The 27,964-nt window shown below is 39.2% G+C and overlaps 1 protein-coding gene across 5 annotated transcripts; it reads right to left on the bottom strand.

Annotated features, from left to right (window-relative positions):
* Window positions 1-2,958: 2,958 nt before the first annotated feature.
* Window positions 2,959-24,809, bottom strand: LOC122558608 (tapasin-related protein-like). 5 transcript variants are annotated; one of them, XM_087996107.1, is made up of 7 exons: window positions 24,711-24,809; window positions 24,207-24,530; window positions 21,209-21,490; window positions 19,822-19,935; window positions 18,131-18,261; window positions 15,495-15,643; window positions 2,959-8,218 (listed from the first exon to the last, which is right to left on the bottom strand). In XM_087996107.1, exons 1-6 carry the CDS (start codon window positions 24,763-24,765, stop codon window positions 15,500-15,502), a joined length of 1,050 nt encoding a protein of 349 aa, XP_087852233.1. In that variant the 5' UTR covers window positions 24,766-24,809; the 3' UTR covers window positions 2,959-8,218; window positions 15,495-15,499. The 5 variants fall into 5 exon arrangements, with proteins under 5 accessions (XP_087852233.1, XP_043563318.1, XP_087852235.1 ...); XM_043707383.2 differs by having other exon boundaries at window positions 18,218-18,261; XM_087996109.1 differs by having other exon boundaries at window positions 24,207-24,495; window positions 24,711-24,786.
* Between the last annotated feature and the right edge of the window lie 3,155 nt (window positions 24,810-27,964).

Below are 27,964 nucleotides of genomic sequence, written 5' to 3'. Positions count from 1 at the left end.
CTATCAGAAAGCAGGGGAGTCCCTGGGATCTTGGATAACCCAGCTTCAGGGCTCAAGAGTGTCTAACGTTTCTCTCAAGAATAAGAAGCTCTGGAGTACGCGAGCCTTGCCTGCATATGAAGCCATACAACATGCTCTACAAAGGGCCCATGGAGCAGGAGCATTGGCTGCATGAGTGTGTATAGCAGTCAGAACTGAGTACCCGGACCATTCATGGATTGCGAGCAGGAAACTGTCCCGTGGCATACAATATCACAGCGAACTGCCCAATTCTGGAGTTAGCTACACAAACAGGATTGTGCATGAATAATTTCTAGGGACAGGTCCAAGAAATTTTCAGAACCCGAATGAGAATTCAACTCATGCAACATCCCTCTAAATGTTTTATGAGCTCTTTCAAGTTTAACCTCTTTGCCAAATCAAGGAGACCAGTTTGTACGACGGCCATTCCAGGATTTCACTGAATTCAAATTTAACCAACTACGCTGGTGGTATTAAAATCCATGAGCCACAAACATGGAGTTCTCCATTGTTAGCACAGTGCATTACAACTATGCAATTTTCTCTCCTCAACTGTTGGACTGGTTGCATATGCAAAAAGATTTAATTTAAAATGGTGTCAGTTCATTTGTGCTCCAAAGTGAATCTCAGAGAACTGAGATTAGATCTGCAATCTGATCTGAACTCTTTGTAATTGAATACGGCTGGTGTTAGATGCATTAATTATCTGTATTTTGACAAATTAAAAGATGACTATTCAAATTTCTTCATTGTTGTTGTTATTTCTCCAAATTCTTACCATTTTTGTATCTGACTGCAGGAAAGCTGACCAGAGAACTGAAAAATGAGATTTCATGAACAATATTAGAATACTAACAAGGCAATTTAATGGAAATGAAGCATGTGATATTTAAATTTATGTGACTCTGGTTTCTAATATAATTTCTTATTTTAATTTTATGTGCATCTCATAGATTTTGCCGCTAAAATCATTGCTGCTGTTGCCATTGGATGGGCCCGTGGAGTGCTTGCATAGTGATCATTGTTAAGTGCCTCCTATTCATCATATCTCAAGGTACGAGTAGGAATATACATACTTAGTGAGATAACTTGCATGTATGCATTGATTAAATTGCTTTTGCATAATTGGGTACTGAAATCTAACTTGTTCAACTAAAATAAGTGGATGATGCGAAACTACTTGCAAGCATTTGTGTTGATTCAACACTAGTATTTCATGGTAAGGTTTAGACCAATGTCATGTTAAATCCTATCTTTTCAGATCTGAAGAAACTCTAGTGAATTTCAATGAAGAAATATTTCTACAGCTTCAAGTCACAACTAAATGTGTGCAATTGTGTTCCAAATTTTGAGTTACATTCTGAGTCACATTCTGAGTCGAGTTAGTCAATTGTACCTTGTTTCTATGTGAATTGTATGGTATTTTGCTGGCTTATAGATGAATGCGAATATCATATCTCTCTTGACAATGAATATCAACTTTGTTGCCACCAGGTTCAAAGAAAAAGGCAATAATTCCTACTCAACACAAGATGAGGTGAGATCTTTCACCGTCGACTTTGCTTTGGAATTCATCTGAATGATTCAGACATCACAATCAAAATAATCTTTTTTTAACTATCTAGATGAAGTCAAACAGTTTTACTGTCTTGGCAAAAGTTCAACTTCATCTTGAATATGAAAGGAAGATAGAGAAAGAATTGAGTGAAATTATTACAAACTCTTACAACTATGATACTTGTCATGAATAATTCCATCATTTTATCATCACTCATGTTTCTAGGTTCACTTACAACAATATTGTTAATTACTATTTTTTTGGGCATGGTTTTCTAGTCTGTTCCTCAACATAGTGTTTTAAAAACGCTATCCATAACACATTCCAAAACTCATTCTTCACAGCTTTAGTGCTCATTAGTTTCTCAAATTTATATCCAGATTGAATCCAGTCATGATTGGTGCAAAGCACACATATGATACTATGTTGATCATTTTATTTTGTCTATGCCTCACATTATTACACATTTGTGGATTATTAGCAACTACCGTCATTTCCTACTGCTTGCTGTTACTTAGCTCCATCATTGAGGATATCTCATTTGGTTGTTCTATCTGTGATTCGTCTTGACTAATACAGGTCTCATCCATGACTACTCGTGTAATATGGCAATATCTTATTTTCCTTTGTCCAACCTGAATATCATTGAATAATCAGTTCTCTTGATCATCCTGCAGTGGTGTGTTTATAATGTCAATTACACCATAGCCATTCATCTGTATTCATTTGATTTAATCATTTACCTTATTGTAAGTGTGATGTGCATTGAGTTGACAGTCCTTGAATTTCTCTGCATGAACACGATTCTAAGCTTTGCTAATGTGTACTTTCATTTCCTTTGCTCTTGTCAGGTTGTGAAATGTGACACCGTATTTCACTGAATCAGGTACAGAGGTGCAGATCTGAAGAGGATGAAAAAATCCTGTTGATAAAGCAATATTGCACAAAGAGTCTGAGTGCATATATGTAAAATAAAAATGATTATTTTTTGTTTAAATGAAAGAAACTGTTAAATTATCTCATTGCTCTCTATATGACCAGGCTTCCCATTAATCTGTTGTATCATGTTTCTATCTCAACAAAAAAATCTTCAGATAGAAATAATCAATTTGCTGGAATAAACTGTGCAGCATTTTGTGTACCTATGGCATTGGATCGCAAATTTATTTTCACTAAAAGCTGCCACTGTCCCGTTTATTATCATTCGAATAGTGCCATTGAAATATTTATGAAGATCTAGTTATTTCAATATTATTCAACTTACCAATAAATTATTGCTTCTGTTAGTATAATCAACTTATTAATTTCTGCATTCAGCAAACAAATGAGGGAATACCGGTTTCAAACCTATTAATGCACTAGATAGTATAACATACAGTTTGAGTTGCACTTTAATTTCCAAATGAAGAGACCTGTAACTTTATTTACCTTTGTCAAGGAAATTCAGAACAATTCCTTCTAGATCTACAGCAAAACGTACACAACATCTGAAATTTGAGACAGGATGTAATGTTGAATGATTTCTATACAAATGTTGAAAATTGACAATGTTGAGCTAATGCAATCATTTTGTGCTCAGGAAACAGAATTTTGCAGAGTTTGTCTTCTGAGGTTTCACACATTTAAGCATGATGTTTCATAGTTTGCATTAAGTTCATTGGGTTACAATGAGGCAGCTTACATTTTTGTCCACTGGATATTGAATAGAAACTTTCGACTGTTAAGAATGTAACAAAGTGCCAGCAAACTCAAGGAGACAAATTAATTGTCCTAGATTATTATGGAAACTTGATTCTTTACTTCAGAAAATATAAATTAATTAATGTGTGAAAGGATTATTGGGCTGGAACTTTTGAAATGCAACCAGGAGAGGTTTTTGTGCCATTACATAGATAGTCCAACTACAGATGGAGCAATGTTTGATCTAATCCGATGGAATGAAGTCGGCAAGTGAAGTTTCAATGGGCAAGCATTTTGTGAATAGTGTCTACACCTCTGTAAGTTTCAAAGTCATTGTGGAAAGGGAAAAGGATCACACAAAATTGTCTAAATTAGGGGGAAGGCCAAATTCAATATCATTGGACAGGATCTGGCAAACATAGACTGGGAGCAGCTAATTACAAGTAATTCTACATCGTTCAGAAGTATAGAGAGTGAAGGATGTGTTTTTTTAAAAAATAGGAAGGCAGAGAGGGGCAATGAAATGACATTGGCCAATACAATTAAGGAAAACCCCAAGATATTTTAGAATAATATGAAGAACATGAAGATTAAGTGGGAAAGAGTGGGGCTAATGAGATACCAAAGGGCATTCTATGTATGGAGCCAGAAGACATTGGTGAGATATTAAATGAATACTTTTCACCTCTTTTCACAAAAGGAGAAAAATGTTAGAACTGAAGATTTCATTTGGGATGGTGAGGTTCTTTAACATATTAGAATTAATATGGAGGAGGTATACGAGCATGAAGGTGCATGAATCCCCACGGCCTGATGAGATGTATCCCAGACTGCATGTGAAGCAAGGGAGGAGTTTGCTGGGGCCCTGGCAGAGATATTTAGGACTTTGCTGGTTCCATGGGTGAAGTGCCAGATGACTGGAAGATAACTAATGTGGTTCCATAGTTCAAGCAGAGCAGTACGGCTGGACTAAGCAATGCCAGACCAGTTAGTCTGAAGTCAGTGGTAGGAATATTATTTGAAAAACTTCTGAGGAACAGGATTAGTTAACACTTGGAAAAGCAAGGATTGATCAGGGAAAGTCAGCACAGATTTGTTGGAGGGAGATCATGTCTACTAATTTAACTTGCTTTTCTCTAAAAAAGAAACTAAATATATTGATGAAAGTAGTGCAGTTAAAATGGTTTGCATGAACTTCTGTAAGGCCTTTTCCAAGATCCCAAATGGAAGTTGACCAGATGGTAAGACCCCATGGGATCCAAGGCAAGTTGGCAAACGAGATACAAATTTGGCTTGCAAATAGAAGGCAAAGGGTAATGGTAGAGGATTGTTTTAGCTATGTAGTGACCAGTGCTGTACTACAGGGATCGGTGTTGGGAGCTTTGTTGTTTGTTACCTGCATTAATGACTTGATGTGAATGTGGAGGGTATAATTAATACGTTTGCAGATAACATGAAAAGTGATGGTGCTGTGGACAGTGATGCAAATGGACTCAGGTTATATTCTTATTAATCAGCCTGTAAATTGAACAATGGCAAATGGAATTTAATCCTGATAATTATGAGATGATGCATTTTGGGAGATCTAAAAGGGGAAGAATATACACAGTGAATGGTAGGCTCCTTCGGAGTACTGAGGAACAAAGGACTTTAGTGTATAAGTTGTGCAGTACTGATTGCCACACCTTTAGAAGGATAATTGGAGAAGATGCAGAGGAGATGTTGCCTGGGATGAAAAGTTTGAGTTATGAGAAGAGACTGGAGAGGATAGGATTTTTTTCCATGAAACAGAGGAGAGTGAGAGGGGATCTGGTTGTTGTCTACAAAATAATGAGAGTCATCGATAATATAGACTGTATCTTTTCTCCATAGCAGGTTCGTCTGAGACAAGAGGGCATCAGTTTAAGATGAGGAATAAGTGTTTTAGAGGGTAGCTGAGGGAACAGTTTTTCACCCATAATATTGTAGAAACATGGTATGTGCTGCCTGAGAGATTAGTTGTGGCTGGTACTCTTGCAGCATTTAAGAAGCATCTTAATGAGCACATACAATGCCAGGCATAGTGTTCACTGGACAAAGTTTAGGTAAATGGGATTAGTATAGTTTGGAATTTGTTGATCATCACAAACATGATGGGCCAAAGTATTTGTTTCTATGTTGTGTGACTCTATACCTCAACTAAATAATAGTCACTCTTTTCTCTCACTGAAAATATCTTAGACTTAAAACATTTTAATGATTTTAAACTTCATTCATGAAAATAAAAACATGATTGTCAATTTGCCAGCTTTCAGTTGTCACTGTTGCCACATGACACAACATTAAGCAAACTGCTTGAACACCACTCAGCATTTGCGAAACCATGTTTAGAGATTAATTTCTCATTATTGAAATAACATTCTGATCAATAGCAAGTATTTTTTTTTCATTGACAACACTATATGGCCATAATTTACTTTCTTCTCAAGTTTGCTTCTCACATTTGAATTCCAAATTCTTCAATAATGTCAACTAGTAAAGGATATTTAATGTATTCTAGTTACTTATTTTTTTGTCTGTGAGAAACAATCAACATGATTGATTGTATACCATGCTTGGTAACATTATTTTAACTGGAAATTGCAAAAACCTTGTTTTGATGCCAATTGCATGCCCATATTACACAAAGTGATATCTATCATTCAAATAAATCAATCTTTGTGGACAATCTTCAAAATCAGCAATAATCTTTGTTACATCATAGCAGAATTAAATAGTAGTGCTGCTTCAATGTTAAGAGAAAGTGAGGACTGCAGATGCTGGAGATCAGAGTCAAAAAGTATGGTGCTAGAAAAGCACGTCATGTCAGGCAGCATCCCAGGAGCAGGAGAGTCGACGTTTCAGGCATAAGCTCTTCTTCGGGAATGTTGCCAGAAATATTAACATGGTGTAATGCAATTAGAAAAATCTACCAAACGAAAAGTAAATGGACAATCACATAAGGAAGCTGACAGAATATTAAGAAGCTCTTCACACCATTAGAGACAATAATGTCCTCTATCTAGATAGAGTGTACTTATGGACACGAAGATAATGAAGCATTTAACCAAGGAATTTGGACTTTTGCTAATGAAACCTAAGTTAAATGGAATTTAAGTTTAAGTAAGTATGAATCATGGACTGATCAATGGACAGAAATCAGATAGCCATTTGACTTTGTAATTGGTAGACTGTTTCTAATTAAATACCCAATTGCATTGATTGAGTCTAATATTAGACTAATTTAATGAATGGGTAAGATTGTGAAAGAGGGAATAAAGTTGGGGTTAGGTTATACATTTGGAAGGAAATAAATAAAAGAACAACAGAATAATTTGTAAATGCTGAGAGACTGGGAAATACTGGAGTTCATTTGGGATCTACATATCTGGCATATAGGGGAGATGTGATAGCACTGGAGACATACTGTTCTGAAAAAGGGTTAATGGACCCAAAACATTCATTCTACTTTCTCTCTACAGGTGCTGCCAGATCTGCTGAGTTTTTTCCAGAAATCTGTTTTTGTTCATTACAGTGGCAGCTGGTATCAACGCATTGTGTTTTGCACAAATACTGATCGCACAGATTAATATTCCTTGAAAGAAGTCAAACAGAAACTGAGGTAAACTCATTGAGGTGTGTATAAAATTCCGAAGAAACTTAATGTAATAGATGTTGCAATTTGTTACCTACCACTAGCAAGACTAAAACTCGATGGCTGAACAGGCTTGTTCACTCAGGATTAAGATGAGGATGATATTTGTTCTCTCCAGCTGTTGCACATATTTGTATTTTTAACCAAAAAGGAATGTGGCAAGGTTGACTACTCAGCAAAATGAAACTTTGGATTCACAGGTCAGTGTAACAGGGTCAAAGGTTCTATTTTTAATGTTCAGCGTATTCATTTATTACAATATGAAGTAATGTTTCAGAAATATTTCCTCGCTGTGAAGGTTTGTAATTCAGATGGTGGACATAAATTTCACAATGCTTTTCATTTTTTAGGCAAATTGATACATTTCTGGATACCAAGAAAACACAGCTGTATTGGATCATATCAATAGGTGGAGCTAAAGTGACACTAGCAAGGGTCATAGAAATTATTGCACTAATTCTACCTCTTATGGTCTTAAGGTTGAAGGGTGATGTGATAGGCGCATTTAGGATTACAAATAGGATTAACAGAGTAAGCACCAAATAAACAATTACTGTTCTGCATGGTTCTAGAAATAGAAGTCATAAATATGAGAAAACACTGATGCAAGAGGAAATACACGTCTGGAAAACTCCTTACTGAGGACCACGTGGAATGTCCAAATTGCTACCACCAGCAGAAGATGTCACCTGGAATATTGGTGGATTTAAGGATGGTTTGGAGAAATACATGCTGTGGAAGCTATTTGAATTAGGTTTGATAAAGAAAGCTGAGATGAGGGTAGTGTAAAGAGTATCAACACATCAGTGACATCTTGAGACTAGTGGCCAGTAATGTAAGTCTTCCATAAAATTGTGACATAGTAACATTTGAAATAACTGACCCAGCTTATTGTCTTCAACTGAACTGAACAACAGACCACAATCTCCTTTCCACTTGATTTGTAAGATAAATAATGCAGTGTTCTTACAATGATCAATGTTTTCAAGAATGTGCAAAGATCAAGATCGAAGAGTTTCTCTATATTTCCTGTTCTCCCTCCATATTCTACTTATTTATGGAACACTTTACAATAAGTCCAGGTTATGCAGTTAGTATTCAGACAATAGCAAGGACATGATCCTTCACACTTCTCTGACCCATGAGACCCAGGTTTCTCTGTCTTTGCTTCACTGGATTCTCGTATTCTTGCCATGCTCTTCTTTTTTTTTCCACTCTTGACACTTTCTCGAAGTAATGAGATCTCAAAATGCAGAAGGTGTTTTCTCATCTGTCCCTTGCTTGGTCTGTGGAAACAACAATGATTTTCTTAGGAAACCATGGACAGCAGATGCATGAATAGGAGTAAACCAATCAGCCCTTGGTGACTCTTACACAATCTAATGTGATCACAGCTAATTTTTCATTTCAGCTGAATGTTTCACCCTCTGCCAACATCCCTTGTTGTGCTAGTTCAGAGGCCAGAATAATTTCTGTGCATGTCATTATTGTATTCAACAATAGCTCATTCATAACCCTACAGGGTAAATAATTCAACAGGCTCAGAAAAGTTTGAGTGAAATAAATTCCCCTTCCAACTTCAGAGTACTAAGCAGAATCAATCTCTCTGTGTTAATCCTACCAGAATCACACTTGTCTAAATGGGATCGCCTGTTATTCTTCGAAACGTCAGAGAATTCAACGCCCAATTTATTCAATCTCTTACCATAGTACAATCATTTCAACTGGGGAGCAGTTCAGTGAATCTTCAGTGCACTCTTTCCAATGTAAGGAAATTATTTGATGAATATAGGGTTGAAAGCTGCACACAACACTTGCAATGTATTCTTACCCAAAACTCTTTATGAGTGTAACAAGACCTCTTCATTCCCAAACTGCAATTTTCTTGTAATAACTTCAAACAAACTATGGGCCTTCCAAATGTTTAGTGCATCACGAGTTGACTTTTAGCAAGCAAAATTCTTGATCACATCAAATATAAATTCTTACAAACTGCACAGATTCAAATTTATTATGTATGTGTTGTTTTTCTATTCTCACAATCAAGGTGAACAACTTCACTATTAACAAACCACGAGGCAACTTGTTGCCCACTCTCTTAATCTGCCAATATCACCCTGTGGCTTTTCTATGACCTCCTCACAACTTGCAGTTGCGACCAGTTTAGCATCATCAACAAAGCCAAATACATTTTTCACTGTCTATTCATCTGAGTCATTGACATAGATTCTAAACGGTTGAGGCCCCAGTGCTGATCATTGTGGCATTTTCACAGCAAGTAATGTTAGGCTAATTGGCTTGTGCTCTCTCTGCTTTACTTTGCTTCCTAAACAGCAGTATAAGGCTTGCTATTGCAAAATCTGATGGGACATTCACAAATCAAGGAATATTGGAATGTCATAGTTCGTGCAACAAGTTCTCTGCAGGTATCTCTTTTAGAACTACCTGGGGTAGGCCACCTCACTTGGGGTTTGTCAGAATTTAGTCTGACACTTTTCTCCAATATTTCTTAACTGCTATATTAACTTCCTCACTTTCTTTCAGCAGTGATGTTACTATATACTGCACTTCTGGTTTGAAATTTTCCACTCTGAAAATGTATAAAATGCTTGAATGATGTTTCTGCAATTTCCACATTCAACATGCTAATTTCTTCTGACTGTGTTCCTAAGGGACTATCACATACTTTAGCTACTACGTTCATTTTATATGCTTATCAATGCAATTGCAATCTGATTTTATTTTTATAATTCAATCTCATATTTTATTCTTTAAGTTCTTCTCAATGTTTTACTGATTTCTAACATGTTTCTAATTATTAACCTTGTGAATCGTTTTTGTTACAGTTCAAGTTTCTTCTTTTAACCAAACACTACACTAAACTTCCTTAATGAGACATAAATGAGTCTCTATTGCTGAGTTTCTGGTCTTCAGTGCAGTGTGTTTTTATCCAATATTTACATCCAATATTTATTTAAAGGTTTCTGGTTGTTCATTTACCTGCATAGCATTTAGTCTATTTACCAATTAATTATGACTCGTTCTCACCTCGTATCAATTAATTTGTTATTCTTCAGATTAAGAATCGTTGAGTGATAGAGGTGTACAACATGGAAACAGATCCATGCTGATCAGATATCCTAAATTAATCTAGTCCAATTTTTCAGTACTTGACCCATTTCCCTCTAAACCCTTCCTATTCATGTCCCCATCCAGATGCTTTTTAAATGTTATAATTGTACCAGTCTCCACCACTTCCTCTGGCAGCTCATTCCATACATGCATCACCCACTGCATGAAAAAGTTACCCATAGCTCCGCTTTATTTCTTTCCCTTCTCACGCTAAACCTATGCCCTCTAGTTCTGGATTCACCCATCCGAGGAAAATACCTTGTCTTTTTACCCTATCTATACCTTACATTATTTTGTAAACCTCTAAAAGGTCACCCTTCAGCCTCCAACACTCCAGGGAAAAGAGACCCAGCCTATTCAGTTTCTCCTGATAGTGCAAACCCCCCAATCCTGGCAACATTTTTGATGATATTGAATAAAGTCATTGCAGTTTCAACATGGATATCAAATCTAAGCATCTTAATTAAGAATATTGCCAAGAGCATTGCGTACAGATATGCTGATTATTGTTATCTTTGCATTAGGTGTCAGAATGCACAGGTTCACACTGGTAATCTTCTAGTTTAGGCAAGACAGATTTGAAAAGTACTTATATGGGTCATCATTTAACTGTGATGAGATTACGTCATCATTGGTGCAAACTAGTTTTTAAAACCTGAACACAGTAGTTACACGGAGTACCAAAGCATGAATTGATCCGTCACCACTCTTACTGGCAGCACCACACCTCCCTCCCACTCAGAACAAACTGTCTTGGCCTCAAAGTTTCCATTCCTTGTCCTTAATAATGAGCAAAAAGACAGTATTGGGGAAAATTGATCTGGAAATATTGTTTGTCACAAGCGAATGTAACATAGACCAAAATATTTGTTTTCAAAAACTGTAATACTCTATACTTGATCTATGCCACAATAGCATTTGCAAGGTGCATGATGTTCATGATGTGAAGATAGACATTTTTGAATGCAAAGATTAAGGACACTTTTTAAAAGACTTGATGTCATGTAACCGACAGCAATCAGGTTTAGATGCTCCATTCACCGTTGGAAGTGTGACTCACTGTTTCACTTGAGCAATACTAAAATGCAAGCTATGGAAATAGAGGAAATGGGAGAAGGAGTAAGCCATTCAGCCCTTCCAGCCTCCTCAGTCAATCAGTACAATCAACCAACTCAGCACCCTTTCACTGCTTTCATAATCGACTACTTAATCCCTTCACCCCGAAGAGTTATATTGAACTACTTCATGTTTTGGCTTCAAATAATCGCTCACCACACAGTGAAGAGATTTCTCCTCAAATGAATCCTAAATGGCACATGCCATATCCTTAGACTATGACCCCTAATTCTCTACTTCCTGGTTATGGGAATGTACTTCCTGCATTTCACATGTCTAATCCTGTTAGAATTTTATCGATCCTACCTATTTTTTCTAAACTCCAGTGAACGTAGTCCTAACTGATCTAATGTCTCCTCATAGGTGCATTCCAGGAATCAGTCTGGTAAATCTTAGCTAAATCTAGCCAGAACATCTTTCTTCATGGGATGATCAAAAATCCACATAATATTCCAGATGTGGTCTCACCAAGGCCCAGTACTACTGCAGCAAGACATCCCTGCTCCTGTACTCAAATCGTCTCGACACGAAGGCCACCAGCTATACTGCATGCTCAATTTCAGTAACTGGTACACTCTTCAATCATTTTTTTTTGTATTCAAGAACAATTTTTGACAATACTTTTTAAGTGTAAAACAAATTGAAATGAAATGTAAAAGTATTAAAAACATTAAAAAGAATGAAATCTTAACTTACAGCACTTATAGCAGGTCATTCAACTCAATAATCTGTGAGTTAAAAATGTAACTTGGTCAACAATTACTTAATGAATGATTAGATAGCATTCCCCTTGCAGAATAATTGATTTCTTTTGTAGCTAAAGCTTTACTGTGGATTCATTAAAACAGGATCTGATTGGCGAAGTTACATACCAAAATATCTGCTTTTCGTTAATAAAACATTGTAAACAATAGGTGATTTCAGAACTTTTAAATTAATATTTTAAAGATCGCTACATTGTTGAAACTAAACTAGTTACTTCAAAAATCAAAGGTTTTACAAAGTGCGACTGAACCAATTTGCCGACAACTAATGGAAATGTTTCAGAATGGGCTAAAGTTGTTTCCATGGTAGATAAATACCAGTGTCAGGAATGAGACACATTTGATTAGATTAGAATCCTAAGTATGGAAACATGCCAATTGGCCAAACAAGTCCACACCAACCCTCTGAAGAGTAACCCACCCAGACCAATTCCCTTACCCTATACTTACCGCTGACTAATACACCTAACACACTATAGGCAATTTATCATGACCTGCACATCTTTGGATTGTGGGAGGAAGCCGGAGCACCTGGAGGAAAACCACACAGACACGGGGAAAACATGCAAGGTGGGAATCGAACCTGGGTCCCTCCTGCTGGGAGGCAGCAATGCTAACACTGAGCCACGGTGCTGCCTCAAGTCGATTCAAGTTAATCAAAACATAGATATGAATTTAAACTTAACTTATCCCCATTTCCCCACCCATACACTCTTTATATGTATAGATACAACCCATGAAAAAAAAATTCAAGTGAGTTCAGCGTTTAAATTTGTTTGAAAAGCTAAACTAAGATTATGCAGCCATCATAAAGAACCAGATAAGACTGACATGAACATGCTTAAAGGCATACCTACCCAACCATGGTTATCTCCAACAGCCTGTAAAACAAGAAGTGTGAGGTAACAAATACTTCTTCTTTAAAAAGCGAGAGTAGAACTAGAAATTTAGACTAATCTATCCTCAGGTTTCGGATCAGTGACAAAAATAGAAATTGCAGGAAAAGCTCAGCAGGTCTGGCAGGATCTGTGGCGAGAAATAGAGTTAAAGTTTCAGTCGAGTGACCTATCCTCAGTTCTGCCAGTTAGGTCGATGGGCTTTTATTCGAAACGTCAATTCCCCTGCTCCTCAGATGCTGCCTGACCTGCTGTGCTTTTCCAGCACCACACTCATGACTCTAACATCCAGCATCTGCAGTCTAATTTTCGCCTTGTGTTGATTCTATCCAACCAGAATCCATCTCTTCCATAAGTTATGAAGTCTAGTCCCACAAAGAAGAGCCTTTTTTCTCCATGTTACCAGTCCACTCGTCCACCTTGCAGTCTTTCTCTCATTGACTCTGTTCTCAAATTTCAAGGACGAAGGCTTTCTACCACTATGTATTGATTCCTCACAGCCCTCTGACCTGCAGTGCATCTTATAATTAATAACTGATAACCTCTCAGGTTCTTCTTAGCCGAAGGAATGTGACTGCCCCCGAAACAATTTGTCCAGGTAAGTTACTCCATCACTGAGTTTCACTGCACCTGCAGTTCATCCTCCAGCATATCAAAACTGATTTGAAGCTCCTCTTGCTACATACAATTAATGAAGATGTGTTTTCTCTGAATCACACCGATTTTCTTAGTAACTGCCATTCCGTAGTCCCAATACAACATTTACTAATTGTTAATCAATACATCATTATTCACAATAAGGTTACAACCAATCAAATAGGTTTACTCCTGTTGGTAAACTAAACAAGTGCATTTAAAATCTTATATGGACTCACAACTTGCACGATTTTCTGAAGACAAGCAAACAAAATACTCATCTGTCAAATATATACCTGATGCTGTCCAACAGCATATAATGATTTTCTCAGTACGCAATTAATCCTTGGGCTATGTCGTAGCATTCTAAAGTTGATCCGGCAAACTATGCTCTTACTTAAATGCAAAGTATATCCTCCCCCACCCACATTCCTAGGCACAAGTACTGTATCTAATGAGGAGCTGCTGTCCCTATGCTTGCATAGTTCAGATTAGATTCCAACAGTCCACACTGACCCTCTGAAGAGTAACCCACCCAGACCCATTTCCCTCTGACGAATGCACCTAGCACTATGGGCAATTTAGCATGGCCAATTCACCTGACCTGCACATCCTTAGACTGTGGGAGGAAACCAGAGCACCCGGAGGAAACCCCAGTAGGCACGGGGAGAATGGGCAAACTCCACACAGACTGTTGCCTGAAGTGGGAATTTAACCTGGGTCCTGGGCAGTGTGAGGAGGTGTTGCTATCCACTGAGCCACCATGCCACCCATAGAAGACCATTTGAATTGATACAAGGTATAAATCTAAGCAAATGAGATTGTTGGTTAGAGAAATCATTTTATGCTAGCTACCTAATTAACATTCTGCAGTCATTTCAATGGACAGCTTCTTAATTCCTAAGACAGGAATAAATTTTCATAGCAAGTTGGAGGGATATTAGAAGGTATGGTTAAGAGGTTTGTGGATGACAGCAAAATTATGGTTTAGTGAACAGTGAAGAAGGTTACTTAAGAGTACAACAGTATCTTGATCAACTCGCTCAGTGGGCCAAGGAATGACAAATGCAATTTAATTCACATAAATGTGAGTTGTTGAATTTTGGTAAGACAAACCAGGGCGGGACTTACACTGTTAATGGTAGGGCCCTGAGGAGTTTTATCAAAAGACCTAGGGGTGCAAAAACATTGTTCCTTGAAAGTGGTGTCACAGGTGGACGGAATGGTGAAGACGACATTTGGTACACTTGCCCCTTCATCAGTAACAGCAATGACTACAGGAATTGCGACGTCATGTTACAGCTGTACAAGACTTTGGAGTACTGCATACAATTCTGGTTGTCCTGGTATAGGAAGTATGTTATTAAACTGGAAAGGGTGCAAAATATTTACAAGGATGTTACTGAGACTGGGATTGAGTTCTAGGGCGATGCAGGATAGGCTCAAATTTTGTTTTCCCTGCAAAGTAGGATGCTGAGGGGTGACCTTATAGAGATTTGTAAAATCATGAGGGGCAAAGATAAGGTGAATAGCCAAGGTCTTTTTTCCCCAGGGTAGCAGAGTCGAAAATTAGAGGGCATAGGTTTAAAGTGAGAGGGGAAAGATTAAAAATGGCTCTGAGGAGCAACATTTTCACAGAAGTTGGTGCTTATTAGGAATGATCTGCTGGAGGAAGTGTGTGGGGGGGTACAATTTCAACATTTTAAAGAAATTTGGACAAGTAAATGGATAGGAAAGGTTGAGAGAGATACGGACCAAATGCAGGCAAATAGGACTAGTTCAATTTAGGAAACATGGTCGGCATGGATGAGTTGGGCCGACGCGCCTGTATCTGAACTACCTGACTCTAACTTACAAATGTAAACAAGGCTAGACTTCAGTAAGAGATTAACTATTAAACTTAAACCTTAAAACTCTGACATTCACCGGATTCCAAAAGTTAACTCAGTTTAGCTACACTCAATGACTAATTGCTGGCACAAGTCAATGAATTAATTCATGTTGCTGTTATCGCATACCTGTTTCAGAGTTGGTCCTGGACAGAATGGTAATTTATGTTTGTATAAACAACAGCCTCTTTTTCACTTCTGGGTTTCCACATTTTCCTGTGTTCATTGAAGTGGAGATCAGCATAAGTTGGACCCTCCACTTTTCCTTTATGGATGACCTGTGGAGAATTTGTGAGGAATATCAGTTACTTACCAAATTGAAACAAAAGCAAAATTGGTTCAGGTAAACATCAACAAAAAAACATATTTGGGGTCAGCAAATACAGCACACAGAGCCTTGAATGGCATTAAATGAACTGCTGATGCTAGAAATCAGAAACAAAAATAGAAATTGTGAGAAAAACTCAGCAGGTTTTGCAGCATGGAACATAGAACAGTACAGCACAGTACAGCCCTTTGGTCCTTGATGTTGTGCTGACCTTTTATCCTATTCTTTTATCAAACTAACCTGCACACCTTTCATATTACTATTATCCATGTGCATTTCCATTAGTCGCTTAAATGTCCCTACTGTATCTGACTCTAGTAGCACCCCTGGCAGTGCATTCCACGCACCAATCATTCTGTGTAAAGGACCCACCTCTGTCATCTCTTCTAAACCTGCCTCCAATCACCTTAAAATTATGCCCTCTTGTGATAGCCGTTTCTGCCCTAGTGAAAAGTCTTTGACTATTCACTCTATCTGTGCCTCTCATCATCTTGAACACCTCTATCGAGTCATCTCTCATTCTTCTTCGCTTCAATGAGAAAAGTCTGTATATGGTCTTCCCTATGTCTTCCCTACATCAAAGACATCTCAGAAATGACTGCCAAACTACGCAGACCTCTTGGTATCATGGTTGTCCACAAACCTACCAACACACTAAACCAGCAGCTCATGAACTTGAAAAACCCGATACAGACAATAAGAAAAACTAATGTTATTTACAAAATATCTTGCAAGAACTGTAATAAATACGACATTGGACAAACAGGCAGAAAACTAGCCACAAAAAGACACGACACACTCTCACATACGGATGAGGAAGGACACCACTTTGACAGGGGCAACACATCCATCCAAGAACAAGCCAACAGTGACACACACAAAAATTCCTAGAAGCATGGCATTCCAACAGTAACTCTATCAACAAACACATTGACTTGGATCCCATTTACCAACCCCTGAGAAAAAGAACAGGAAATGACATAACCATAGGAAATGATGTCACCACAGGAAATGACATCACCAATCCAAGGAAACCCAAACATATAAATAGAAAGCGGGCTACAACTCCAATGCTTCATCTGGAGGCTCACTTAAAAAGTTACCTAGTATGGTGATGAAACATCTGAAACTGAACATTCCAGCTCAGCGAGCAAACCCACATCCTTGAAGCCTATCTACCTTACACTATTCCATTTTCATCCATATGTATATCCAATGACCTTTTAAATGCCCTTCAAATCGGCGCATCTACTACAATGGTAAACAGGGCATTCCATGCCCCTACTACTCTGAGTAAAGAAACTACCTCTGACATCTGTCCTATATTGATCACCTCTCTATTTAAAGCTATGTACCCTCATGCTAGCCATCACCATCCGAGGAAAAAGGCTCTCACTGTCCACCCTATCTAACCCTCCGATTATCTTATACATCTCAATTAAGTCCCTCAAAGTCTTCTTCTCTTGAATGAAAATAGCCTCAAGTGCCTCAGCCTTTCCTCATAAGACCTTCCTTCCATACCAGGCAACATCCTAATAAATCACCTCTGAATCCATTCCAAAGCTTTCACAGCCTTCCTATAACGAGAACTATATGCAATACCCCAAGTGCAGAGGCACCAGAGTTTTGAACAGCTGCAACATGACCTTCTGGCTCTGAAACTCAATCCCTCTACCAATAAAAGCTCAGACACCGTTTGCTTCCTTAACAATCCTATCAACCTGGGTTGCAACGTTCAGGAATCTATGTACAGTTCCTTCCTGGCCACTTGTAACTCTCCAAAGCCCTGCCTGATCCTTGCCTGGCAGCATCTGTAGCAAAAAAAAGTTAATGTTTCAGGTCCAGTGACCGTTCTGAAAAGTTCCAAAGGAGGGGCATTCAACCCAAAACATTAACTCTGTTTCCTCTCCACAGATGCTGCCAAACCTGCTGAATTTTTCCAGTAATATCTGTTTTTGCTCCTTAAATGACATTGGCCAATCAATAACTTTCTACTGAGGACAATTGCGACCACTAACTTTGAGCTGATGTCATTTATCTGAATGCTAATTCTAATTCACAGTTACATTCCGCATCCTGACCAGATGAGGTAAGGAGTGGCGCATGTCCACTTACTGGTTATTGGATATTCAAGTTCTGAGTTTGCTTAATTTTGAAGATGCATTTTTCTGCTAAAGATCTGAACTAATCTGTATCAGTCAAATCCCTGATACAGAGCAGCAGCAGTCAACACTCAGCAGCCGTTCAGATATTAACAGGTGGGATTATCATTCTTATTACAAAAACAAGCAGACTATGCCTTGTAAAGAATTTAGATAAATGCCGAATGAGCATTGGAAACAATGGGATTTATAATATTCCCTCAGAATCCTGAGGGTTACATGAATGAATTATGTTTGGCACATTTTCCACAATTAGTTGGTGATTTTCTACCTACCAGGAAAATAGATATACCTACGACAGGTGAAAGCATCAAGAGCACTGCAAAAGTCGCCTGGGTTTTATAAAAACAGACCAAACTGACCTGCTCCTCAACCCGGCTGTCAATTTCCTCAGCAACTGCATCACCTGCCACAGAACAAATGTACACCAATAATGAATTTCAAAATGTCAGGTATGTCTGTGAAAAAAGATAAAACCCAAAATTTGAGCAGTATGAGCAGCATAATCACCAATAAAAAATTAATACCCAATTCTACCGCTGGTTGAGATGTGATCAATTTTACTTTTCGCAAAAGTAAAATGCAGTAAATGCTGGAAGTATTACATAAAGACAGAAATTCCTGGAAATATTTAGCAGGTCAGACATTATTTGTGGAAATGAAAACAGAGTTAATGTTCTAAAAATGTGTCATACAATCATAGTGTCCAAAAGATATACAGCACAGAAACAGACCCTTCAGTCCAAATCTTCCATGCTGACGAGATATCCTAAATACTTAGTTCCATTTTCCAGCATTTGGCCCATACACCTCCAAACCCTTTCTATTCATATACCCATCCAAATGCCTTTTAAATGGTGCAACTGTTCCACCTCCTCCGGCAGCGCATTCCATACATGCACCACTCTCTGCATTAAAACGTGCTCCTTAGGTCCCTTTTAAATCTTTCACCTCTCACCTTAGAACAATGCCAGCTTGCTTTAGACTCCCGAACCCTTGGGAAAAAATCTTGTTTGTGAGCCCCACATCATTTTATAAACTACTGTAAGGCCCTCAGCTTCTGATACTCCAGGGAAAGTTGTCCCAGGGAAAGTTCAGCCTCTCCCGAGAGCTCAAAGCCTCCATCCCTAGCAAAATCCTTGTAAATCTTTTCTGAACACTTTCAAATTTCACGATGTCCTTACTATAGCAGGGAGATCAAAACTGCACACACTATTCCAAAAATGGCCTAACCAATGTCCCACAGAGCTGCAACATAACTTCCCAACTCCTATACTCAATGCTCTGACGTGAAAGGCAAGCATATAAAACACCTTCTTCACCATACTATCTACCTGCAACTCCACTTTCAAGGAACTATGAACCTGCACTCCAAGGTCTCTTTGTTCAACGACACTCCCCAGGAATTTAGCATTAAATGTATAGACCTGCCTGATTTGCTTTTCCAATGTGCAGCAGCTCACAATTATCTAAATTAACTTCATCTATCACACCTTGATCTATTGGCCCATCTGATCAAGATTCCGTTGTACTCTGAGGTAACCTTCTTCACTGTCCACCACACCTCCAATTTTGGTGTCATCTGCAATTTACTAATCATACCTCCTATGTTCATATCCTGAAGTATTACCCCTGCTTTTATCTCCATTGATGTTGTCTGATCAGTTGAGTAGCTGAAATATTTCTGTCTTGTTTTACTAATTTGTTTTTCTGATTCATGGTTGCTGCGTCTTCTTTATTCAATCCAGCATCAAACATATTTAACATACACATTCTATTTCTCATTGTCATTCATCACATAAAAATCTTACAATTCAGTTATGGTTTGTTGAAGTTATCCTGATGAGCCCTATCAGTGTGGTAAACTATCTCATTACAGTGGCCTGTTGATGTCATAACCTACCCCTCTACTTCCGCACCATTGCAGTACACTTAATGTTAAAAGACAATTTTAAATCAGTCTTACCATGAGATCTCTCTAGTTTGTACAGCCTGACAACAATTGCTAGAACCAAAATTATAAAGCCCCCTGCTATCCAGCTGAATGCTAAGGCATAGGAGAAACCATTTCCTTTTTTACCTAAAGATGACAGAGAATGTGAACATTAGCATTTAAAGAGCAAATGATGCTAAATAATAAGCAACAACAGATAACAGGCCACACTGACACATCAAACCCATCGCCTCTCACCAATCTAATAAACTCTCCATTTATCCAGAGGTTCTATGACAGTATTAACTGAGCAAACTTGGATTAAAGAACACACAATTCAATTTTCTGATCATTTTAGCATTTTGTTCAGCATAATTATCATGTTTAACTTTATTAATGTTTATGTTATATGCATGTAAGATTTGTTCATGCTGATTTTGTGAATATATGCGGGGGCTTAATATACCTCAACACTTCTGCCTGTCTCTCTTCATGCATCTGTATGCTAGAGAAGGACTCAGGCAGTTGTTTTTCTTTTGGTTGGAGAGCCATCAGAGACATTTCTCTGTATGAGGAGCATTGTTAGAGATACATATGAATGATGTGGCTTGGCATATATATATATATATATATGTGGGATATTCAAAACACAGACATGTTGAGAAAATGCAAGAGACTTGGTGAATAGAATTTTAAATTAAAGGGATTCATTTGATTCTGAAGAATAATGGAGATTGGAGTGGGATTAAGCATGACTAAATTATAGAATCTGAATAGGTTGCCAAAACAGAATATCCTCATAGTACATAGGCGTGCATATGCACATACGAACATACGAACAGAGTGACACAAGGGATTTTCATTCTGTAAAATCAGTGGAGAAGCCAGCACTGTTCTTCATGGTGCTGCAATGATTAAGACAAATTGATATAGTAGTTTAAAATCAATATTTAAATACAGTAAAGAAAAAGAGTGGTGGAATGGTTGGTTATCAAAGGGTGTGTATTTAGAGTAATTGGCACACAAACAGGCAATGTTTGGCAAGGGAATGGGGGCAGCTCTACTTATATAATGTGTTATAATTCAGAATCTTTTGTTTCTAAAAGCAGGAAAGATGTTTCAATGATCACATTTGAAAAAGAATTGGAATAAAACCTAAAGGGAGAATTTATTGCGATGAAATGGATGCGTGGGCCAAATAGAATAGCATGACAAAGAACATGACAATGTAAAATAAACAAAGTGGCTTCCTTCCATGCTATCCAATGATTTTTTTTTAAAAAACTTGAAGTCAATCTCTTGTCAATCATGTAGTTACTTTAATTTCTGTTGCAGATTATTGGAGACAGAGTGCTGATATTGCCCCCTTAAATCTAACAAATTATAGTTCAGGGAAATATGAAGAAGCTGAGACTCTTACCCTGATCTGAAACCAAGTAGCTGTCATTGGCTGGGTCCACTAGTGAAACATGAGAAACTTGGCAGGTATAAACCAACCCGATCTCCACAGGATATAAGGAGCTGGAAACTTGATGTAATCCCTCCTTTTCCTGAAACTTTGTAGTATTTATTCCAGATGTAATTTTTCTGTCATTTTCATACCAGGTAAGGTTAAATTCTTCTGGGAAGAAGCTAGCTGTCGTACAGAGAAGTTTAAGGAATGGAGAGGACAGTCGAGTAATCGTTATTGGAGTTGGAGGCACTGTGAATAAGCCAAAGGAAATAAGTTGAAAACACGTTTCATGCCATACCAAAGACAACAGAAGCAAGATTACATGCCTGGAAGGCAAATCATTTCAGAGTTGGAGTTTCAATCACCATAAATAGTTTGAAGTGTCTGCGTCAATTCTGTGTCTTAGGATCTTATACCCCACAACCACCTAATGAAGGAGCAATGCTTCGAAAGCTAGTGCTTCCAAATAAACCTGTTGGATTATAACCTGGTGTTGTGTGATTTTTTAGCTTGAAGTGTTTGAAGTCAAAAAGTGTGGCACTGGATGATGAAGGGCTTATGCCCGGAACATCGATTCTCCTGCTCCTCGGATGCTGCCTAACCTGCTGTGCTTTTCCAGCGCCACACTTTTTGACTCTGACCTCCAGCATCTGCAGTCCTCACGTTCTCCTAATTAAATTATTTAAATCTGATCATACCATATTTCTTTATTTTTTTTTACCTAAACCCGATGAGGGAAAAGCTTGTGCCTACACTGTCCCTAACTTATGACCCAATTAAACAGAACCTGCCCATGTAACATTTCAACCCTCACTGCAGGAATTTATGTCAGTAACTCAATGTCACGAAGACCAAACAAACATCCATAAATCTATCATCACTGTTGTGACAATGCTGTCACTTTAAAAAGCTTATTTTCTTCTGGGTTTTTGTTTGAAGAGAGGTTATAAAGGTAGAAGTGCCGAAGCGGCTCGGGAGCCAGCCTGAATCAGTATTTTTTCAAGACAGTTTAACACTGGAAAGGGAGTGTCCAGTTCTCCCAGTTCTAGTTCTAGTGGCAGTCACACAACATCGGAGTTGCAAGCTTCAGTAAATGATTGCGAACTGCCTTGGTCTGAAATCTCTCTTGTTGCATTTCCCTCCTGGATTGGAGTCCTGCCTGTAAGAGTCTGTGTTTGAATCTACCTTATTACCAAAGGGTTTGTTTATGAGAATGTTACTGTCTTGAAAAATAGGAGGGGGTGTACCACTGCTAATAAGAGAGGGTATCACCGGTACAAAAGTCACCGTTGTCGTGGAGGGTCTGCCTTCTGAGTCAGTATAGGTGGAAATTAGGAACAGTAAAGGAACAGTTACCTCATTCGGGGTTTACTACAGGCCCCCCAATAGCATCAGGGAGATTGAAGAAAGCATAGGTCAGCAGATTTTGGAAAAGTGTGAATGGAGTAGGGTAGTTGTAATGGGTGACTTTAACTTTCCCAATATTGATTGTCACACAGTTGCTGACATTAATGCAGCAGGAGTATTCTGCAGCAAGTGGTGAACTGTTATCTCGTCAAACTCTCTCCGTTACCTACAAACCAGGAATCTAATAGAAAGCTCTCTAATTGTCTTGGGGAATTAGTTGCAACAATTCTGGACTGGATTTCATGGAAAAAAAACATAATTTACAAAATTACATTCCACACACCATGTTAAACAGCCATACCCTTCAAAATTTACACGTGTCTGCACCAACTGCAATATCCATGCCACCATGGAATCCCGACAGTATGGAAGCAGGCTGTTCAGCTCATCGAGTCCACACCAACCCTCCAAAGAGCATTCCATCCAGATAACCCAGCATTTACCAAAGCCAAAGCACCTAGCACATCCCTGGACACTGTGGGCAATTCAGCACAGCCAATTCACCTAACCTGCACCATGTTTGGACTGTGGGAGGCAACCAGAGTACCTGGAGGCAACTCACACAGACACACGTAGAATGTGAAATTTCCATACAGACGGCCAGTCAACACGGGAATCAAACCCAGGTCCCCAGCGCTGTGAGGTAGTAATGAGCCTCCACTCACCAAGGTGGCTTGTGCATCAAGATATTTCCTAATCAACTTGTATTGGGATATTGTGGAGCGAGCAGATGCTGAAAAATGTGTTGCTGGAAAAGTGCAGCAGGTCAGGCAGCATCCAAGAAGCATGATAATCGACGTTTCAGGCAGAATTCCTGAAGAAGGGCTTATGCCTGAAACTTTCTCCGAGCGAGCAAATGCTGCCTGACCTGTTTTTCTTTCACTCTCGACTCTGATCTCCAGCATCTGTAGTCGTCATTTTCTCCTCCTTGCACTCGAATGTTATTATATACCTCTGGAACAGGTGGGACTTGAACCAAAGCTAAATGGCTCAAAGGAGATAGTAATGACTGCAGATGCTGGAAAGGCATAGCCTGTCACAAAGGTAAGGATACTACCGCTGCACCACTAGAGTCCCTAGCCTTTAGCATCAACCACCATATAAGTACTGTAACTGGAAACAAAAGGACTACATCCTCATGAGCAGACCAGGACCTCCAACCCCTTTCAAGTCAGGCACCATTATGTCTTAGAAATATATTACATATTGTTTATTGCTGTAGGATTAAAATTTCAATCATGTTGGAAGAAGGCATTGGGAAATGGGAAGAAGAAAACTCTCTAAATGGTAAGCAACCAATAGTGCCAATGCCAACATTACTCAGCCTAAAAAATCATTAAAAAGGGGTGCTTCAAAAATATAATCCCTCAGAAAGAAATTATTGGTTGAGTCTGGCATTCAAATGTGAACACTCCTGCAATAAATGCGGCTATTTCACCAGAAAGCATTCGCTGCAAATACAATGACAGATGAGCACTGAGAGAAATTTTCATTTGCTTATTCACTGGTATTCGCTGATTAATTTCAAAGAGCCCTTTAGCTCCTCAGTATCACTCACCGTATATTGTGACCTCAGTCCCAGTGCCATTAGACATCATTCCTGGCCCTTTTTTAACGCCGCAGTAATAAACCCCAGAATCTTGGAAACTCACATTGATCAGGCGGAACTCGGAAGATCCTTGGTGAAAAGGCATCGCTATTTTCGTTTTCTCTCTCGTCATACTAAAAGTCGAGCGTTGCCCTTTCTTCCACCAATAAACATCCAACATTGCATTCGGCATGAATAAAGACGCCGAGCAATTAATGGAAATGTTTTCGCCTTTCACTCCGGTCACACGCTGTGGGACCTGATGCAAGGAGAAAGGGGTCACAGTGTCTGAGGCTGTCAGAAATGAGCACAAAAGAGATTATCAACAGAGATAATTCAGGAGCATTAAATAGAAATAAAACCGTTATTGTATAATGTAACTAAAGCGGAAACTACAATAAACATTAAGTATCAGCGATCGTCACACAGTTCTTATTCCACTTCTACTGATCTGAAAGTCTTAAATGCATATACCAATGTAAATAATGCCTAATGTCGAAAGGTAATTCAACAGATCAAGTGCTAACATGTTGCATATGGTTGACAACCTCGGTCACCCCTGGTCCAAGTTAACTGGAAACATTGCAATGCGCTGCTGGTGGTGAAAATATTTGATAATAGGCGTGCTGCAATTTGACAAACCACAAGATAACCGAAGCGACTACTTCAAATATTGGTTTCTCGGAAGTGATAACAATCAAAGTACACATAGCTATTCAAGGGAATATCGCACATTGCACATGACAGTAAATAGTCTGCATTGTGAAATTCACCGCTTGTTTACAAATGCATCCGTGCAGATGTAACAATTCACAGTTTAAGTCCTTTTAGAAGCTCCTTCAACTGACGGGCCTCTGAACTGGGAGACTATGCACAATGGTGTCGCTCATTAGCGCGACCTTTGCCCTCTCGAGACAACATACACTGAAATCGATCTGTTTTACACTCGTTTATGCTTATATCTTCGCACCATGAGTAGACCGGCTCCAAACCTCAGCAGCTGGAAGGCAGGTTCCCAATTTCTCTTTCTTGCTCTCCCACAAAAAAAAGTTTTATCTGCAGAATTTGGAGCTCAACCAGCAAACTGAACTAATTATCCAAGCTCAAGAAATATTGCTGCACCTTTGACTATTTCAGCCCCCAGAGAAAAAAAGAATTGCTACCGTAAGGATTTCTAAATTCAACTGCAACCCTAAATAAAAACTACGGATAGCACGTTTTCTGACGTTATTCAGACAGGGTTACCGTGGAGGACAACGAGGAAAGAGGTGAAGCAGGCAGCCTGGAAAGCCCGAGAGACCAATCTAATCAATAATCGTTTTCTTGTGTTGGAAAACGGTTGCAGTGAATGCAGCTAAAGGCAAAGTCCATGACGCTGAAAGGATTTGGGTTCGATTCTGGCCTCAGGCTGTCTGGGTTAAGTTTGAGCATTGTCCCATGTCTGTTTGGGTTTCCTCCCGCAGTCGAAAGAAGTGCAGGTTAGGCGGATTGGCTCTGCTAAATTGCACATAATTCTGGATTAGTGGTGCTGGAAGAGCACAGCAGTTCAGGCAGCATCTAAGGAGCAGCGAAATCGACGTTTCGGGCAAAAGCCAATTCCTGATGAAGGGAACGTCGATTTCACTGCTTTTTGGATGCTGCCTGAACTGCTGTGCTCTTCCAGCACCACTGATCCAGGATCTGGTTTCCAGCATCTGCAGTCATTGTTTTTACCCCTAAATTGCGCATAATGTCCATGGGTGTGGATGTTAGGTGGTTTAGCCGTGGGAAATGCAGTGTTGTACGTCTGGGTACGATATTATTTACAGGGTTGGGGTGGACTTGACGGGCCAATTGGCCTGCTTCCACACTGTAGTGATTCTCTGTGAAGATAGGTGTTTCTGTGGCCATAGGTGGCGACACGAGATTAAATATTCCACATTGTGAAATTCACTGCCTGTTTGCAAATGCATCAGTGCAGACGTAACAATTCACAGTTTAAGTCCTTTCAAAGGCTCCTTCAACTGGGGGACTGTGCACAATGGTGCCGTTTATTAGCGCGGCATTTGCCCTCTCGAGACAACATACACTGAAATCGATCTGTTTTACATTCTTTTATGATTATATATTCACACCATGAGTAGACCAGCTCCAAACCTCGGCAGCTGTAAGGCAGGTCCCCAATGTCTCTTTCTTGCTCCCATAAAATAAGTTTCGTCTCCAGAATTTGGAGCTCACTCAGCAAACTGGACTAATTATCCAAGCACAAGAAACATTGCTGCACCTTCGACTGTCCACTTTCCAGCCCCCAGAGAAAAAAAAAGAATTGCTACCGTGAGGATTTTCTCAATTCAACTGAACACGTCAGAGGGAGCCCAAGATAATGTGTTGCACTGTCTGCAACATGTGGGAATCTGTGCTCCTAGTTCTGGAAGTCGGGATGACCACATCTGTAGGGAAATGCTGCCCATTCGAACAGCTCGAGTGCCGAGTCTTGGAACTTCCGCGTCGGCTTGGACTCTCAGAGGTTCAACCACAACGCTAAATAAAGATGACGTGTGGGCACGTTTTCTGACGTGGTGCAGACAAAGGAGTTGCAGACAGGGTTAGCGTGGAGGATAACGAGGAAAGAGGTGAAGCAGGCAGACCGGAAATTCCAGGAGGCAGTTCTAATCAATAATGGTTTGCTCGTGTTGGAAAACTGTTGCAGGGAATGCAGCTAAAGGCAAAGTCCATGACGCTGAAAGCATTTGGGTCCGATTCTGGCCTCAGGCTGACTGGATTAAGTTTGAACATTCTCCCCCTGTCTGCTTGGGTTTACTCCGAGTGCTCCAGTTTCCTCCCGCAGTCGAAAGCTGTGCAGGCTAGGCGGATTGGCCATGCTAAATTGAACATAAAGTCCAGAGTGTGGAAGTTATGTGGCTTAACCGCGGGAAATGCAGCATTTTAGGTCTGGGTGCGTTGCTCTTTACAGAGTTGGTGTGGACTTGATGGTCCGATTGGCTTGCTTCCACACTGTAGTGATTCTGTGTGAAAATGGGTGTTTCTGTGGCTATAGATGTAACTCTGGAAATGGGTGGTATGTGTAAATGATCACAAGATGCTTTTAGTCCGAGTGCTTATTTAAAAAAAACTCAAATACTGAAACAATTACAGTCGGATTTTATATAACGCGACAGTTCTGTTCTCCAGTTATAAGGCAATCGTGCAATGGCCGCCCCATTTAAGCTAATACGGCTGGAATGGCGTTCTAGCCAATACAGGTGAGGAAAGTTTGCAGTCTACAAGTAACAGTCTGAATTCTTCAATCGCATTTAAACCAATTCACCTTGAAGAAGCACGTGTTGTAGCAGGTAGCAACCAAAATAAGACCCCTCAAGTAATGAAGTCTCACAGCCCAACTTGGCTATTCCCCAAATCATCATGGAATTTAGCTACTATTCCAAACAGCAGTGTCTGTCTCTGAATGTCCAAGTTTTGATCCTTGATTTTCAAAGTTCTGCGGTGTGACATTATTGACGATCCTTCAGATTATTTAATCCTTGTTACATTCAGTGTTAGCTGGATATGTGAAACATGACCTTTCCAGGAATGGCTTATTAGCATGTTGCATTTATTTTCTTCGTAACAGTTTCTCCTTGTTGTTTTCATCTCATGAAGCCTTTAATCCAGAAAGAGTCATTGGTGATTCTCTCAATCCATGAACAGTTATTTAAGTTCTGGCATTTACATTATCACAGAGGGATATC

The sequence above is a fragment of the Chiloscyllium plagiosum genome, unplaced genomic scaffold (genome assembly GCF_037043375.1).
Source record: "Chiloscyllium plagiosum isolate Xiang-an unplaced genomic scaffold, Cpla_swu_hap1 HiC_scaffold_17, whole genome shotgun sequence".
NCBI lineage: Eukaryota > Metazoa > Chordata > Chondrichthyes > Orectolobiformes > Hemiscylliidae > Chiloscyllium > Chiloscyllium plagiosum.
The sequence above is the reverse complement of the archived record's forward strand: the minus strand, read 5'-3'. Positions and strand labels throughout refer to the sequence as shown.

Excerpts from the sequence above, each read along its gene's own strand:
- LOC122558608 (XM_087996107.1), bottom strand. The coding sequence starts at position 24,765 with ATGTTAGCACTTGATCTGTTGAATTACCTTTCGACATTAGGCATTATT. Across the intron at positions 24,531-24,710 it reads ATTAGGCATTATTTACATTG|CCTCAGACACTGTGACCCCT; the intron begins GTATATGCATTT and ends CATTTCTGACAG. Across the intron at positions 21,491-24,206 it reads GACTGAGGTCACAATATACG|TGCCTCCAACTCCAATAACG; the intron begins GTGAGTGATACT and ends GCTTATTCACAG.